Source organism: Podarcis muralis, chromosome 5 (assembly GCF_964188315.1).
Source record: "Podarcis muralis chromosome 5, rPodMur119.hap1.1, whole genome shotgun sequence".
Taxonomy (NCBI): domain Eukaryota; kingdom Metazoa; phylum Chordata; class Lepidosauria; order Squamata; family Lacertidae; genus Podarcis; species Podarcis muralis.
In genome coordinates, this window is record NC_135659.1 from 62,075,395 (window position 1) to 62,093,797 (window position 18,403).

General features: G+C 41.8%; 1 protein-coding gene across 5 annotated transcripts in view; it reads left to right on the forward strand.

Annotated features, from left to right (window-relative positions):
- Window positions 1-18,403, forward strand: part of SRGAP2 (SLIT-ROBO Rho GTPase activating protein 2) — a 200,742-nt gene that overhangs the window by 140,274 nt on the left and 42,065 nt on the right. For 4 of the 5 annotated variants that reach the window (XM_077929020.1, XM_028734363.2, XM_077929019.1 and 1 more), the window contains 4 exons: window positions 1,189-1,413; window positions 5,307-5,408; window positions 5,846-6,043; window positions 17,200-17,284. In XM_077929020.1, coding sequence (XP_077785146.1) covers window positions 1,189-1,413; window positions 5,307-5,408; window positions 5,846-6,043; window positions 17,200-17,284 — 610 coding nt within the window. The remainder of the gene's footprint in view (window positions 1-1,188; window positions 1,414-5,306; window positions 5,409-5,845; window positions 6,044-17,199; window positions 17,285-18,403) is intronic. The other variant, XM_028734362.2, reaches the window with a different exon arrangement.

Below are 18,403 nucleotides of genomic sequence, written 5' to 3' on the forward strand. Positions count from 1 at the left end.
CCCCCATTTTATTGAAGTTGGCACTCCTGGATAGAACAGTAGAAACAAGCTATTGAAAACAACGCAATGGAGTCTCCAAATAGATATCATTAAAGGCATGTGGACTTTAACTCTAGTAACTGAAAGTTAGCAAAGTTGATGTCAGGCAATTATGTCCAAGGACGTTGCAAAGCTTGGTCATTGCCACTGCAAAGGTCCATTCTCTTGCAGCGCTTACTTAAGATCCTCTTCAGAGACCTTTCTCCATTGTCCCCAACAAGTACAGTTTACAGAAAGAAGAGCCTAAGCCCATATTGCTTTCTGGCATTTGGGAAAAGAAACAGCAGCAATCCAGCTAACAGGGGTCAGCAAACTTTTTCAGCAGGGGGCCGGTCCACTGTCCTCATACTTTGTGGTGGGCCGCACTATATTTTGAAAAAAATAATGAAAAAATTCCAATGCACCACAAATAACCCAGAGATGCAGTTTAAATAAAAGGACACATTCTACTCATGTAAAAGCACATTGATTTCTGGACCATCCATGGACTGGATTTAGAAGGTGATTGGGCCGGATACAGCCCCTGGGCCTTAGTTTGCGTACCCATGAGCTAGGATATGAGCAGGAGCTGGTAAATCAGGTCACCCAGGCTTAACAGATCAGATTTGCAAGATGAGCATAATTACCCAGCAGTCAGGACAGGACCAACAACCAGAGAGGGAGTGAGTCTGAAAGACTAGAGAGCAGGAGAGAAACACACACAATGGTACCAATCCAGAATGCTGGAGTACATCTGCAAGCATGAGCTAGGCTTGGTAAGGCAGATCAATATTAAGCAGAGAGTTCTAGATTGTTTAATTGAGCTGAGTCCATTTCATTGATTCTACCTGATAAGCTGCCGAAGAAACCCATGTTGCCAGTTTAAGACTTGCTCAATTACATGAGCAAATTTGATACAATCCAAAATTGGCTGCATGGTGTAACTTTTAAACATGGTGTAACTATTAAACAAGATTTTAAGCTTTTAGTACAAACATAACTCAGCTTTGGACATCAGTTTCATGTTTCTTGTCTAGCGGATTGGACCTTCTGAGGCCGAAATCAACGTGTTGAGTAATGCATGTAAAAACATTGATAAATTATAACCTCTGTGTCCTGTAGAGCTTCTTGAGTTTCAGATGGCCTTTCTTTTTTATTTTTATTTTCCAGCAGTGCTGTGACCTGGGATATCATGCCAGCCTCGGTAGGGCACTCAGGACATTCCTGTCAGCAGAGCTGAACTTAGAACAATCAAAGCACGAGGGCCTGGATGCCATTGAGAATGCTGTGGAGAACTTGGATGCCAACAGCGACAAGCAGCGCCTCATGGAGATGTGCAACAATGTCTTCTGCCCACCCATGAAGTTTGAGTTTCAGCCACACATGGGAGACATGGTTAGCTTTATTCTTTTTCATAAATAAGCATTTAATGGAATTTCTGGTCCAGTCACAATAAGGACTCTGGAGGGAATCAAACAAATTGTCTTGAATTGGCCAGTGACTTGACATCTTGGCCTTCGGCCTGGGCATCAAATTATGGAAGAATGTCTTAATTTAAGCAACATATATCTTAATGGGTAAGAAGATAAAGTGAATTTGTAGTATCGGTTTGTGGTATCTTCTCATTTGTAATAATGATGGCTTCTTAGAAAAGAAGTGAACTACTTGCTTCACCCTTAGAATAAAATTAATTGGGGAAATAATTTACTGTAGAGATTGTCAGTATTTCCTAGCACCATGATAAATAAGAGAGTTGAAGCTCAATGTCATTACTATGTAGTATGTACAGGAATCGCTCACTGAATTGTAAACCATAAAAGTGAAGGTTGGTATTTCATTGCATATCTGACTATTTGGTGGCTCTCTTGGAAAACTCTGCTCTGTTGGCCATTAATTTATTTAGTTATATGTTTTCTATGCTGGTTGCTCTAATAATATCGTCTTCAAGCTGGTCTCCTTCCTTCATAAGAGACTCTTTCGCTTCTCTAAGACCTAACTTGTACAACTATTGTCTTGTGAATCTGTCTCCTCATGGTGATCGCTGTTGTTCAAATGCTGGAAAATGGCTGTGAATCAGGTCTGAGAAATGAGCTCTCAAATTCAGTGCTTTGATTTATTATTTATTTAATGGATTTATAGGCCACTTTTTGTATTTACAAAAATACAAATACAAGTACAATATAAAAAACTTTTAAAATATCAATTTCATAGTAATACTAAAGCAAAAAATAAAATAAAATCCATCACTGAGATAAACTACAGACCATAGCACAATAGCCCCAATTTATAACCCCAGTTTATATTAACTATTAAATGCCACCAGGGAGAAAGGTGTCTTTGTGCCCTACTGAAAAGATACAAGAGTTAGGGTAATTCAAAGGTGGATATCAACATGTTTCATCCCAACCTGTAAGTTAGTTTTTTGTTTCTTGAGACTTTCCCCCTTAATATCTGCATGTAAAACTCTGACTGTTGGCATTATATATCCAGTGGGTCACCCAAGTTGAGTTTCTCCCCACTAATTCACAGCATAGGAAACAGAATCCTCTGTAAAACCTGTCACTGAATTTAACATGCCAACTAAGAATAGCAAAGTCATCCATTTTTGTCCCCCCTCTCCCCCGAGCTCCTCCTATATAACAAGATACCTTGTAAAGGCAGATAATTGTGCACGCTGGATGGTGAGCCATAAAACTGAAGCCTGGTATTTCATTGCATATTCCTCTGGTATTTATTACATGTTTCCTTCATCTAGTGTATCTACTCCCAAGAGACGGTTATCACAGATGCTTTGCATTAGGTCTTTTTTCAGTGTTCTTATCCATGGAATTTTCTTAGCTGTTGCACACAGCTGCGATATATTAGAGTTCATGTTGTTGAAGAAGCAAGCGCCATTGGATCCCATGCAGAGTGTTACAACTTTATTCAAAGGGACACAATCTCTATCTTGATTGGTGTCACTATTCTGGAGAACGGAAGTGTTAGAAAATCTTTTATTACTTAATTTGTTGTTGTATGTCTGCATTCATTGGGAAGTGAGAATATCTCAGTGATGCAGGCACCATCAAGAGTTCTGTATTATACTATAAAATTCATTAAATCCCATATCTGCTCTGGTAATTGTAATCTCATGTATATGCTATAACCCCAAATTTATGATTATTATTACAATTACATCCCAATTTTCCTCCAAGTTCATGGTGGCATACATAGTTCTCCCCCACCCCCATTTTATCATCACAACCACTCTGTGAGAAAGGTTAGGCTAAGAGATAGCCCAGAGTCACTCATTGAGCTTCCTGGCTGAGTAGAGATTTGAATTTGGGTGTCTCAAGATTATAAGCAAATGTAAAATATCCTAATATATTCTAATATTTCAGTGAAATCTGAAAATACAGTAGTTCATGTAGCCATTAGCCCCCATATTTGTCCCAATAATAGAGGCTTACGGTGGTTCTGAAATATGTTCACATGTTGGAGCAAATGATGAACCTTCCATTGATTTTTACCCCCCATAGAGCTGTATTGGATTTTTGTCTTTTTTATGGCATCATCTTGTTGCTTTGAAATCTGCCCAAGGGCTAGATGCACATCCAGCAGTGGATTTAACTGGCAATCAAAGCTTGAAAGAAACTCTCTTCCAACAATGTATGTTGAAGTTCAGGATTAAAAATAAAAATAGGCTGCTTCTTTAAATTTGAGCATGCAGATATTGAGTTACCCTTAATGTTACAGGTTTGAGCAAGGAATGGAAGATTAAGATACTGCATTGGGATAATCATATCTTGGCTTCATAAGTTAAGATATGGACAAGCTTTTTCTTCTTCAACACATCAGTCCCATCTCTTCTTGCTTGTTATAAACCACGATTAAACCAGGAATTTAATCACCCTTTACCATTTCATCCCAACTGGGAAGTTATAGTTAACCAGCTTCAGTAAGAAGCAGAATTTCAAACCATGGTTTGGAATTGCTTTAAGATCCTTGCTTGTCTGAAACTGGTAAGCATGTTTTCCCACTTAGGACAAAACAGGAAACTATGTTTAATTCAAGACTTCATCATGGTTTGATCATGAGTTGTGCAAAGGGCAGAAAGAAGAGGCCTGTGAATACAGGTAAAAGGCTCATACCTCAGTTTAATAAGCCAAGATAAATCAACCAACCCAAGCCAATCACGTCCTCTGCAATTTTTGTGTGGATGGAATTTTTTTGTGAGTCCTTGTCCCTTGTGTTTCCTTACAATATATTAAATTTGGTAAATATTTAATTATCTTTGTTAATAATGGGTAGAAATCTTGCTTGAACCAAACAGCATAGTCCTCAGCCTTGGCCCTCCAGATGTTTTTGGCCTACAACTCCCATGATCCCTAGCTAGCAGGACCAGTAGTCAGGGATGATGGGAATGGTAGTCTCAAAACATCTGGAGGGCCGAGGTTGAGGAAGCCTGGCATAGTCTTTGGGTTCACCTACATGTTACATGTATCTCCACAATCCTTTTTAGGGATAGTTTTGACCCTGTCTCTCATCCTTGCTCACAGGTCAATGCTAGTCCAAGAAAAGCTATAGGTAGTATGCATTAAGTATTTATGCTAGCACAAAAGGACTTCCCTCCCTATCTCCTCTCGCCAGTCCCATATCTACTCTGGAGGGTTGAAGGAAAACCCAGAACGAATTTAGGGAGGTACATGGTGAGGAGATGGAGAGATTGTTCCATTGCCCAAGGAAAAGCCCCTGCATTGAAATGTTTTTTAAAAAATTTATTTATTTATTTTGCATACCACCCTACACCTGTAGATTTCAGGGCAGTTTACACAACATATCATTACAATATAAAAAATATAAAATACATAACAAAACTTAGAACACAAGCAAACCAATAAAACCCCTTCCACAGCACATTTAAAAGGGCATTCAGTGTCAAGTCAATCCAAGGCCTGTTTAAAGAGGAATGTTTTCACCTGGTGTGTAATGAGGGTACCAAGCAAACCTCCTTGGGGAGAGCATTCCACAAATGGGGAGCCACTGCAGAAAAGGCCCATTCTTGTGTTGCCACCCTCCAGACCTCTCATGGAAGAGATGCACAAAGAAGGGCCTCAAAGGATGATCTCAGGTTCTGGCTATGTTCATATGGAGAGATGCCGTCCTTGAGGTATTGTGGTCCTGAGCCATTTCTCCTATGAAACCCTAGGACTTCATTTGTTCCGTGGCCCAGTCCACACCTCTCATACTTGTGCAGAGCTGAAGAATCAAATGTCTAGAAACTTTCAGAAGTTCCATTTCTTTTCCAGGTGTCCCAGCTGTGTGCCCAGCAGCCCGTGCAGAGTGAGTTAGTGCAGAGGTGTCAGCAGCTGCAGTCTAGGCTATCCACGCTGAAGATCGAAAATGAAGAGGTAAGCTAACAAATTCCATTTTTATTGGTCTTTTCCCTTGCTGTTTTACCATAGTCTGGACAATATGTTGGAGGAGAGTAAGGGCAGCTGAGAAGATAAAAACATAAGCTTCAGTTCAGGCACAATTTTTTAAGGAAACCAAACAGCAAATGTTAGATGTACAGTTGTGTACGTTTTGGTCCAAGTTTCATGAATTTGTTCCACCTATGCTTTTAAGGTTAATTGAAAGTGTGGATAAGATTAAATCCTCAGTCTCCTCTCAGCCACTTTTCTCTGTAGACCCTGTTCTTGTTTATTAGCTGTGTTGTGTTATGCTTGGGAATCACAGACCCTCAGTTGCAGTAAATGACAAACCGAGTGATAACAAGGCATTTTCCTCTGCATTCTCACCTTCGCTCTTCTCCCCCCCCCCCCCTTTATTGTGTTCACTCTGTCAGGTTAAGAAAACAATGGAAGCCACACTGCAGACTATCCAGGATATCGTCACCATTGAGGATTTCGATGTCTCTGACTGCTTCCAGTATAGCAACTCGATGGAGTCTGTAAAATCAACAGTCTCCGAAACCTTCATGAGCAAGCCAAGCATTGCCAAGAGACGGGCAAATCAGCAGGAGACAGAACAGTTCTACTTCACGGTAAGAGACCTGGCTTTCAACACGCTTGCAGCAAAGCTGATATGTGTTGCAGCTGGAAAACTGTATGTGTCGTCTGCAGTTCTGGCTAACAAGCTGTCAGCATAATTCTTGAGAGGAATAATGAGAATGGCCCACCTACAAGTTCAGTGTCTGTGTGATTATCTCCCCCCACCCTTTTGAAAGCCTATGTTCATCCATGAAAGCTTTCACCATAATGAATTTGTTGGTCTTTAAGTAGCCACAGAGCTCTTCGTTGTTAATATTGTTTGTGTCTTGTTAAGTGGAATGTAAGCAAAAATAACATTGCATCTAAACTACACATCACAATAAGGTGTCTTTGTTCCTCTATCAGTTTATAAGCTTTGATAGCTTACAGGTTGATAACGAAGTTAAATCTGGTGATGTTTTGATTTCAGGATGGACTTTTGCAGTGAAAGAAAAAAATCTTTCGCTGAAAATTGTTCATCAGTTTATCCATTGTTTCAGTACACATTTCCTGAAAGCTTTCCTGAAAAGTGGATGAAATTACAGCTAGGACCATAAGAAACATGGAAGGAACATAGGAAGCTGACTTATACAGAGTCAGACCATTGGTTCATCTAGCTCAGCATTGTCTTCACTGGCTGGCAGCAGTTCTTCTTGGTTTCAGATGAGGACATTCCCAGCTCTACCTGGAGATGCCAGGAACTGAACCTGGGATCTTCTGCAATAAAAGCAAAGGCCTCCTATTGACCTACAACCCTTCCTTATCGTTCCCTGCCATCAGCATGTGTAATAACTGGATGAAGAGCCATGTGGCACAGTTGCCTTCTCCATTCTAACAGCCCAAGTTGTACACATGGAGTCCCCTTTTAATGTTTTTTTACCTACAACCCTGATCATTGGCTGTTCGGGAGGCTTCTATCCCCCGCCCCATTCCACTTTCCATGCCTAACAGCTGACTAGTGATATTTTAGATTCTAAAAACAGGACTCCGTGGGCATTCATTTGGATCAGGGCATGTATATAGAAGGTTTTTCTTTTTTAAATAAAAAACTTGCTCTGTAACTTGCCCTTCTAAATGGATTTTGCAGTATTTAAAAGATTTTTATTCCTCTTAAAAGAATGATAGTGTTCATGAATAAATGCTATATATTGGGTAAATTACTTTGGGCAGGATGGTTTATGTTGAGTCTTGCCTATAAATAGGTTTACCGGAGAGTGTATTACTCCCTTAGACAAGCACTCAAAATACTTCAAATGCCGCATTAAATTAAAAGGTCTGCTTAGGAAGAGAATTTATCAGAAAAATGTGGGTGGGGAAAGTGATTCAATTAAGAAGCAATTGACTTCCCTGGCTGTGCAAATGGCTATTTAATTGAACTTGCAGGTCTTCTTTTTCTAGAGAAACATATTCTCTTTTCTAACAAGCACGTACTAATTTTACCCATGCACGATGCTTTGTTTTCATTTGTACCATGATTAACCCACAACCCGTGCCAATAATATTAGACTTTTGCCTCCAGGGAATAAAAGTAGAGTTTGTCATGTCATATACATGTACCCAGGATAAAGAAGTGGGGACTGAAAGAGGCTGTTGTATAAACAGCCTTTTTTCTTATTAGTTCAAACACTTGATAGATCTGCTATGTGAGAGACTTATAAATAACCTTAATAAGAATTTGAGGCTTTGGTTTAAAACAATTAGATTGGGGTTTCTTGACATAAAAATGGGTAATGGCTGAGCATTCCTGTTAATGAAGGGAGGAAATGCAGGGAACAAAGGTAAACCATCAGTAGAACTGCATTTTCATATGACATAAGTTTGGCAGGACACAAAAGATGCACCGCTTTGAAGATATTTGCAGCACTCTGGGGTGGGTCTAAATTAGACGTTAGAAACTTGACATCGGAAAGGCACTTTTCTCCTCCTGTCTAACTCTAGTGCATCATGGGAGCTTTTTACATGCCTGTCTACAATGGCGCTACAGGCGTGCCACCACCTAACTCGGGATATTTTCAGCAGGCATCTAAAATTATCCTGAGGCTCGATCTGTCAAACAACAACACTTGCACATCTTGTCGATTTTTATTTCCCCAAAATATGTCAAGGATCAGCTCATGCAGCCAGGGTTGATCATGAGTAGGGCTCCAGTTCTGGGTTTTGTCATATTTTCACCAACATTTCAAAGTGTTGGTCCTGACCTTTAAAGCCCTATACGGCCTCGGTCCTGTATACCTGAAGGAGCGTCTCCACCCCCATCGTTCAGCCCGGACACTGAGATCCAGCGCCAAGGGCCTTCTGGTGGTTCCCTCATTGCGAGAAGTGAGGTTACAGGGAACCAGACAGAGGGCCTTCTCGGTAGTGGCACCTGCCCTGTGGAACGCCCTCCCTTCAGATGTCAAAGCGATAAACAACTACCTGACATTCAGAAGACATCTTAAGGCAGCCCTGTTCAGGGAAGTTTTTAATGTGTGACATTTTAGTGTATTTTTGGTCTCTGTGGAAGCCGCCCAGAGTGGCTGGGGAAACCCAGCTAGATGGGCGGGGTACAAATAAATTATTATTATTATTATTATTATTATTATTATTATTATTATTATTATTATTATTTAAAGAAGCACCTCCTCTTCATTAATCCAGTCTGGGTAGGCTTCCTGCCAGAAACGTTGTTACAAGCAGGCCTGCCGCTTGAAGTGGCATAGGGTGCATATTCTGAAAACTCATGGACACCCTGGCCAGCCATTTCTGGTGGCAAGTTGCAAGCAACCCTAGTGCTAAGGGGGAGGGAGAAAAAGAGCTGTGCTGTTTCTTCCAAACTCTGCACAGTGGAACCCCGGTTATGTACCATCCTCCTTACGAACGCTTCAGGTAACAAACTCCACTAACCCGGAAGTAGATCTCTTGGTAGCAAACTTTGCCCCGGAATGGGAGCGGAAGTCGCACGGCAGCAGCGGGACGCCACATTAGCGAAAGCGCAGCTCATGTTAAGAACGGTTTCGGGCCTCCAGAACAGATTAAGTTCATAACAGGAGGTACCACTGTAATTAGCTGGGCAGAAGATGGCTGCTTGTTAGGATAGGTTCCTGTCATGTCACGGTGTAGATTTGTGCTCTTCTCACTGGTCAATCCCCTCTGAAGAAAATGACTCGGCTTGCTGTTTATTGCGCTAGCTTGAGTGCTTGTCAGTAATTCTTGTGTGGCTCATTTTAAGTACAGACTTGTGGTTCTTATGGAGAATTATTGGGGCAATAGGATGTTCATAGGTATGTGGCAATGGAAGTAACTTCAATATACCGTAGTCCCCCTTTATAAATTGTTGCTGTTGTTTTCTTGTCCATTACAGTAGTATCCAGAAACATCAATCACAGATAAAGGCTCTCTTGTACAGATTGTCATTTTAAAAACCCCGTAATAAAATGCTAGTAGGTTTCAAATATCAGCAGGTTGACGCAGGTACCGCAGGAACATAGGAAAAAAGGCAAGACTACAAGAATCCCCAGGATGGAAAATACTTTCTCACCTACCCACCCTCCTGCCCATTTATTGAAGGCATTGCAGCAGCAGAGGGAGTGAAGGAGGACCATTAATCTTACAAATATATCTGGAAAACCTCTTTCCCTTCAGGAGCAAACACTCAAATTGTATGTGCTTACTGCTCTATTCTCCACACAAAACTGCTCCCTCTCAGGGAAGTGTGATGGAACAAGGTGCAAAAGGGGAAATGGATTGACACTTCACATTAGCGACTCATGCTATGTGTTCCTTATGTAAACCCAATCCTTGTCTCTTTAGTACCCTCAGAACAAGAAATATAGAATGCCTGCAACTCATTTCTCTGTGCGCCCCCACACTTTTAAAACTTCCATTATAAAATGTCAAAGACAAAATAACATTGAATTGCTGCTTTATTCTGTGATTCAAGCAATCCTTTTCACAGCCAGTTTTAGCATTGATTTTCTTGGGCGATGTTTTCTGGTAGATGCAGCACATTTAGCACCAATTTTAAGTTTGTAGGGAAGACAATGACTATTATTACTGAAGGGGGAGAGAGGAAATATTGGTGGCTGGTGCCCAATCCTTGGGTTCACATAATCCCCACTTCTGATCCTACCATAACCCTATTGCTTGTTTTCTGTGCTTCGGTATCTCTTTTGTAAAGCAAGGTTAAGAGTAATTTCACACTTCACAACGGCCGTTAGAATAAGCACATGAAATTGAGGTGCTGGTATGGTGAGGGAGGTGTAGATGTAGCAAAATAAGTAAGACATCTGAAGAAAGGATGGATGATTGTAGTTTACAGCTAATTGCTATCACTTGTTAAAAATATCAAGCCACTATGGAGTCCTTCATCTTCAAAGTGCTTGGCAGAAATACTTTGTTAATCTGCACAAAATCCGTGAGACTTTTGAAAATATTATTTATAACTTTGCCTGTAATCAGTGGCATGCTGCTTTTTATCAATGTGCTGTTCTTTCTCCCTTTTTAATCATCAACAGTAGCACTGTGGTGCTCCTGATTTCCTTCCCCTCCCCCAGTGCATTCTGGGAATATCTCTCCTCAAGCTGAATGCCTGCATCAGCTTTGATGTTGCTTTTTCAAAAATGAGCTGAGTGATCGGGATTCCTGAGAGAGGGTTAAGGATATGAGACATATGACAGAAGGGATTTCCACACAGCCTCGAAAGCATAACACTCTTGCTTTGCCAGCAAGGCAGGAAGACCTAGATTGGGTTGCACATTAACCTATTATGTTTTTCTCTTGACAGCTGCTTCTTACTGGTAAATACCAAGGTGGGAGATAGTGTTCATAGTTGTGCAGTTGTGGGTTAGGGTGGGGAGAGGGAGCACCGTTAAGATTCCTCTGGTATAGAGTAACACATTCTTTCATCAGAGAAGTTGGCAGGACAGAAACAGCACTGTGATTTTAGGCTGACTTTTGCTTCCTGGTATAGGACTTCTGATGTATTGTACCTGGGCCAGAAGTGTTATCGTCTTGAGGTGGCATTGTACTTATTTCAAAATGTTCACTTGGTTTGTATGCACAGGCATACAATGGCTTTACAGTGGAAATACTTGTTGTTGATGGTCAAAACAAATTGGATTGATGCTGCATATGATGGAATTAAAACAAGCGGCTTATAGCCCAATGCTGTGAGTGCCCACATCAGCACTAGTTCACATAGAGGCTTGCCTGTATACTTACCTGTTGACTGAAGCATGCAGGAGGTAGGCCCTCAGGCACAGTGGCTTACGGTATATTATATGCTGGGAAGCTGGTGCAGCAGTTTGTCATTAAGTCGCTTGTAATTGCTCAGAGGTGGGAGTGCAACTTGAATAGGACAAAAGTGGCTGGTGCTACAAATTCTCCAAGGTAGGATGTAGACTTATGACATTAAATTTCCTTTCCTTCTTACCCCTTTCCCCCATTACTTTGATAGTTTTGCCCTTTAAAATGGTGAGTTTAACACTGCTTGTTTTAACTTCACAGTTAGTAGGCATTAGGTACCCCTGCCCGTTGTGTCCAACTCTAGGGTTGCGTGCTCATCTCGCTCTAGAGGCCGTGAGCCGGCGCTGTCCGAAGACACTTCCGGGTCACGTGGCCAGTGTGACGAAGCTGCACTGGTGAGCCAGCACCAGCGCAGCACACGGAAACGCCGTTTACCTTCCCGCTATAAAGCGGTCCCTATTTATCTACTTGCACTTAAGAGTGCTTTCGAACTGCTAGGTGGGCAGGAGCTGGGACCGAACGACGGGAGCTCACCCCGCCACGGGGATTCGAACCGCCGACCATACGATCGGCAAGTCCTAGGCGCTGAGGTTTTACCCACAGCGCCACCCGCGTCCCACCATGTTACACTGAAATAAAAATATTGAAGCCAATATGAAGTAAGAAATAAATGTGAAATAAATGTGAAATGTGAAAATGTCACAATGATAGCTAGACACTTAGGTATTTAAATAACTTTTTCTGATAATATGCTGATTCAACTGCCTAAGACCCCAGCACACACCAGCCACAGGGTTGGAGGACAGGGTGCATGTTGGATTGGGTGAAGGTAGACAGTGTTCTCAAAATTACCAAAATGAATTTGATGAAACTGTGGGAGGCAGTGGAAGACAAGAGTGCCTGGCATGCTCTGGTTCATGGGGTCATGAAGAGTCGGACACGACTAAATGACTAAACAACAACAACATCCTTCTGCCCATGAAGCTGGTTTTCCACCAACGTGCCATAGCTGGTTTGACAGTCAATGTGAAGTGTAAGAAAGCTCTGGCTAAAGCAATTAGAGAATCCGTCAGAGGACTCCATAAGAATCCGTCAGAGGAATCCATGGACATAAATTGGAATACAAGAGTCTGCTCCAAAACAAGAAAGCTGGATATACGATAACCCCATGGCAGGAATTGGGACTAGCAGTAATGGAACAGAGGGAAAACAAACTCTGGGAATTGGTGGCCCGGGGTTTAAATGAAGCGAGACCATCACAAAAGCCTCAATTCCTGCCTGGACAATCATATATACCGGTAGGATAGAATGTTTTATCCACCTACCTGAATGGCAACCAGTCTCCCGTAATGAGAGAAAGGTCCTTATTTCCTTTCTGAAATCAAATAAAGTTCCTGGATCTCTATAGTCCTGTGTAAGGAATACATAGAATGGTGGGAGCCTATCCTGGCTGGCTTATTTACCACCATAAACAACATGGGCCAAATGCCCTCCGGATGGAAAATAAGTATTCTTTTTCCAGTTTATAAGAAAGGCAGTAGGAATTATCTGCAAAACTATCTGCCAGTTAGCTTGTTATACAACTCCTCAAAGCTATATGAGCAGTATCGCCTTCAAAAATTTATCCAACTGGTTGCAAAATAGCAACATTATTCATGAAGTACAAGCGGGATTCAGAGAAGGGCACAGTCCCATTGATCAGTGTTTTACTCTGAACCATATTATAAGGAAATATACTAAGAACATTAAGAATAATCTTTATGTAGCCTTTATTGATCTTTCTGCTGCATTCGACTTTGTTAATCAATACAGAGTGTGGGAGAAATTTCAAATTGCCAACATCAACTGCAGATTTCTGCTATTGATCCAAGAACTATGCAGAAATGAGGGTCAGAGTAGTTTTAAAATGATGGTATGACTGATGCTTTTTAAAACGTCATGAGGAATGCAAGGTTGCATTCTTACCCCTCCTTACTTTCATATTAATGATTTGGTGCCATATTTAGCCAATGCAAACTCTCCCCCTCCAATAATTAGGAACAGAAATATCTCAATGTTGATGTATGCAGATGATTTGGCGCTCCTCTCTCTTTCCAGATTGGGCTCAAAAATCTCTTGGAGGTGTTCGGCACATACTGTTAACAGGAAAGTCTGTCTATAAAATACTCTAAGACAATGATTATGATTTTTGGCAAACACAGTCCTAGGTATAAATGGTGCTTATAGAACAAACGTACTCTATTAGACACCTGGGTATACTCATTAGTGAAACCCTCTCTTGGAAGTTTCATATGGAGGCAGTGAAAGTCAGAGTACAGAAAACCATAGGGGCGTTGATAAAGTTCTGCTACAAGACGCTATGCTCTTTACCATCAGGAATTTCAGCAGCACTTTGTACAGAATCCAGGTGGCCAACACTTAAGGCAAGAGCGGACTGCGCTCAGTTAAAGTATATTTTAAAAATTGCTACTATGCCTATTGTAGAGGGACGCGGGTGGCGCTGTGGGTAAAAACCTCAGCGCCTAGGACTTGTCGATCGCATGGTCGGCGGTTCGAATCCCCGCGGCGGGGTGCGCTCCCGTCGTTCGGTCCCAGCGCCTGCCAACCTAGCAGTTCGAAAGCACCCCCGGGTGCAAATAGATAAATAGGGACCGCTTACCAGCGGGAAGGTAAACGGCGTTTCCGTGTGCTGCGCTGGCTCGCCAGATGCAGCGATGTCATGCTGGCCACGTGACCCGGAAGTGTCTTCAGACAGCGCTGGCCCCCGGCCTCTTAAGTGAGATGCGCACAACCCTAGAGTCTGTCAAGACTGGCCCGTACAGGCAGGGGTACCTTTACCTTTACCTTATGCCTATTGAGTGGTTTCCTGCTCTGTGCTATATGGAGTTGCATGATCAACTCTGGAAAGCAGCTCGTCAAGATGTTTAGAGTATTATTATTTTCCAGAACTGAGCTTTGCTTTGACCTTGATTAAGTGTCTATTAAAGGATTGGCTCTTCTAGAAAGAACCCAAAAGGGACCTACAGCTAATTAGAAACACCAAATTTCCCCATTGGTGTCCACTCTTGAGAGCAGAGCATTTTAGAGCTAGTTATCTGACCAAGCTCTCACCAGGTGCAGTAAGAAATGCCTTTATTGAGCTGTATTTCTCAGTGATGCAGTCTTAGATGGATGCTACAACAAGATCCCATAGAAGGACAGACTTCATATTTGTGGTCAGCCACAGGTGAAAGACATCACTTATTATCTGTTAACCTTTGTTCATACATGCATGGTTTCTTTTGAGTGACAATAATAGGTTCGTAACACATAGAGTGGGCCTCATAGAGTAACACATAGAGTGTTGCTTAATACAAATTTGTCATGGCCTTTGGCTTGAACAATAAACTTATCCGCTGCATTGTTTCATGCCTGTAACTGCATTTAACCAATCTCCAAATCCTAGTTTGGAGGATCAGGAGTATGTAGCAGTAGGTTTGGGCTTGTGTGTTCCCTTCTTCCTTTCCTCTGCACAGAAGGGGAAATGATTAGAACAGTCCACTACTAATGAGTGGTGAAACATAGTTTGCCATTATGTCCAAATGCTGCATACTATAATTTTCTAATCGCCAGACGCAGCTTGTCACGCTGGCCACGTGACCCGGAAGTGTCTGCGGACAGCGCTGGCTCCCGGCCTATAGAGTGAGATGAGCGCACAACCCTAGAGTCTGGCAAGACTGGCCCGAACGGGCAGGGGTACCTTTACCTTTACCTATAATTTTCTAAACGCCCATATTAATATGGGATTGAACTGTTAGTTCTAATCATTGGGCTGCATTGTGGACTTTATTTTATTTTATTTTGTAATCTGCGTATAGCTATCTAATAGTTTAGGGCTCAGAGTCTCACCTTCAGGTTTAAATTGGCTCCAGGCAGGCAATCTGTCATGTCTTATTATCAAGTGGTTATTTATTTTAATGGGGCCTTGACTGACAGCAGGGAGCAAACCACTGAACTGTGAACATGCTTGCAATGAAAGGTTTCTCTAATGACACTGTGCTTTGGCATTGTGTTCCTCCACTTCTTAGGATAGTGTGGGTTGGTTTGACTGCTCATTTAAATCCTAAATTTATTTGCAGTTGTATTAGTTTTGTGCTATACAATGCTCTTAATTTTAAGGCTTCTTGAGAATTTATGGACAATCTGTTTTCTGGATTTTTTCCCTTTTAAATCAGCATTGGTAATACTTGATATTAATTTTTCCTTCCTTCCTCCCCCTTTCCCCCCATTACTTTGATTTTTGAAAGCTTTGCCCTTTAAAGTGGGGAATTTAACACTGCTTATTTTAACTGCACAGAGTTGTAATCCGTAACACTGTAATGAGCTAGGACACTGAAATAAAAACATTTGAAGTTAAAATTAAGTAAGAAGTAAATGTGAAAATGTCACAATGATAGCTAGACATTTCCCCTGAAAAATAAAGACCTTTCCCTGATAATGTGCTGCTTAAAGGGCCTAAGAGTTGTCCTTTGAATTTTTCAAGTTTCTGTTGCAGAATAATTCAGCATATAACACACACTGTGTTGGAAGGTGAGAGGTGCATGTTGGATTGGGTGCAAGTGTCCCTCTGCCCTGCCCACTTTTGCCTGCTAAGCATACTTCCTGCCAGCTGCCACCAGGGCAGAGCTTCTCCTGCATGCCAAATGTGTGGGAAGGCAAAAGTACTACTGCAGTATTCTCACTGGCAGTAGCCAGTGGAAGGCCACAAAATGGAGCATTCCAGAGGCAGAGAAAATGAGTGGGTTACCAGTTTGGGATCTGCTGGAACTCAAACCAGACCCATGGCTATTGTTTCTTTAAGGGAGAACACAGGGTCTCATGTCCCATTAAGGTTCCTGAGTAACCCAAGGAGAGCAACAAACACAGAGATGAAGCAAGGAAGGGAGCTCTAGCTGATGCTGTAGCAAACCATCCAAGGGAAGTTCTCATGAGACTGTTATCCTGGATAGGCTGAATTAGCTTCAAATAGTCTGAATGAAGAAAGGGCCCTTAGAAACGGAGCACATTGCACAATATAGTCCCTTGGGGGCAAACACTTTAAAGGATTGTGTTACTTAAGGAGAGGAGCTACCCGAGGCAATAGATGGACTTGATTCCAGCCACTTCCAGGCATGGAATTCCCATGTTTCCCACCACAAAATGGACAGGATATTCATAGGGAGCAGGGCTGAGGGCCATGAGCCAATCAAACGAGGTACCCTAAGTCACAAGCATATTTGTAACTTCAGTACGTAGTGCAAAGCTGAAGGGCTCTATTAAACGCTATCATTGATTGCTAGCCATGGTGGCAGTTCTGTGCCTCTGCAGTTAGTTTGCTTCTGAATGCCAGTTTCTGGAAACTGCAGTAGGGATGAGTGCTCTTCCACCCTTAAAAATTCTATAGATCTCATGTCTCTATGCAGGGCCAGAAATGGATAAAGTCCTTGGGTTTTTTGAACGGCTTGCTTTAAATGTTCTCTTCAGTAGGCTGAGCCCCACACAGATTCTTCTGCTAGCACTACCCCAGATTTGCAGTACAATCTGATTGCTAGACCAGAAGGCATTGTTTTAAAATCCGTAAGATGACAAAGACAGGCTATGGTATCATTCAGCGAGGTTAGGCCAGAGCTATGAAGGATACTTGTGTTGGCTGATACTGCTTTTCATTTGATGCACAACCACAATGATAATTATTTGTGAAAGCTTCTTCTCTCTACTGAGCTGCCCTGTGTTAGGTTGCGTGTGCTTTTGTGAAAGGTCTCGGTTATTTAGGTCTTATTTAGTTATTGCATGGGAACCATGATGGTTTGATTTACCCTAAGCTCTTTGTCACATAGGGGGTATCTTGGTCCATTCCGGTCTCTTGGTCCATAGTTCTTCTGTGTCCTAGACATAGATGCTGATCCTTGGCTTCTTTTTGCTCCAACAGAAGTTGAAGGAGTATCTGGAAGGGCGGAACCTCATCACCAAGCTTCAGGCAAAACATGACCTCCTTCAGAAGACTCTGGGAGAAAGTAAGTCTGGGAATCACTTGTCATTGTGCCAGCCCATCCCTCGTAATTACTGAATTAGGCAGCTGACTGAGCATAACAGACTTGGATTATCAATGCTAAGTGGACAAAGTCATGTTTTATGAATTTATTATTCAATCCCTACTGCACTGCTTAAGTAATGATGAAAGGGAAGTGCTTAATGAGCCAATAATGTGCATCATCTATTTGTTTAACTGAAGCATATGCCTATTTCCTCCCCCCATCCATTATAACAATCCCACAGAATCAAATTGGGGTAATCCTAGTAATTACTTTGTTTCTCCTAGCATGCAGATATTCTTATCATTTAAGGAAATGTTTTTCCCCCCGTGGACTTGCTTGCCTTTCATCTCTGTGTGGACTCTTTTAAGAAATCCAGGATAAAAGGGGTATTCATAGGTAGAACTGGAGGTAACCATTCTACCAGTGCAAAGCCTGTTGTAACTTCATTAAACTGCTTGGACCACCAGCAGCTGGAGCTGGAATGATTAGTTGTCTATGACACTGACGTTGAACCAAGGTGCCACCAGAGGTTTATGTATCTGACTGCCCATGAAAAACCCATCTGTCCAGCTTCTGGGGAAGGGCAAGGCGAGGCAATCCTAGACTCGATAGAATGACCTGTTCATATCACAACAAAGACCAGCTCCGGCTTTCATTATAGCTGTCTGTGTTGATCTGTTTCCCATTTACAGGATTCAGGTCTTTGGGGAAAGGAGCTAAATCAGAGGGTTTGTTCTGAACTGTAATACGTTCTAAAAGTCTTTTTGCCAACACTTCCTTTCATTCTTGCAAAATCTGCTCTGAGCCATATGGCTGAATGCCTCTGGCCCAGAATTAGCTGCTTTGAGTACATCATCTGATTGGTACAATGAATACAGTGACATGACATTTTTTATTTCTTCAAATCATCTACGTGTGCCTATGAACATTAATGTGAATAGTTTGGAAAGTGCTTTGCATTCTGAATCCACAAATTTGTTGGATAAAGCTGTTGGTTATTTTTAAATTGACTCTGATCCATAGGAAGTGAAATGAGGCAATGGACACATTTTCCAGGTTTTCTGGCACAAGAAACTATTTGTCTATCAAAAAAGTAGA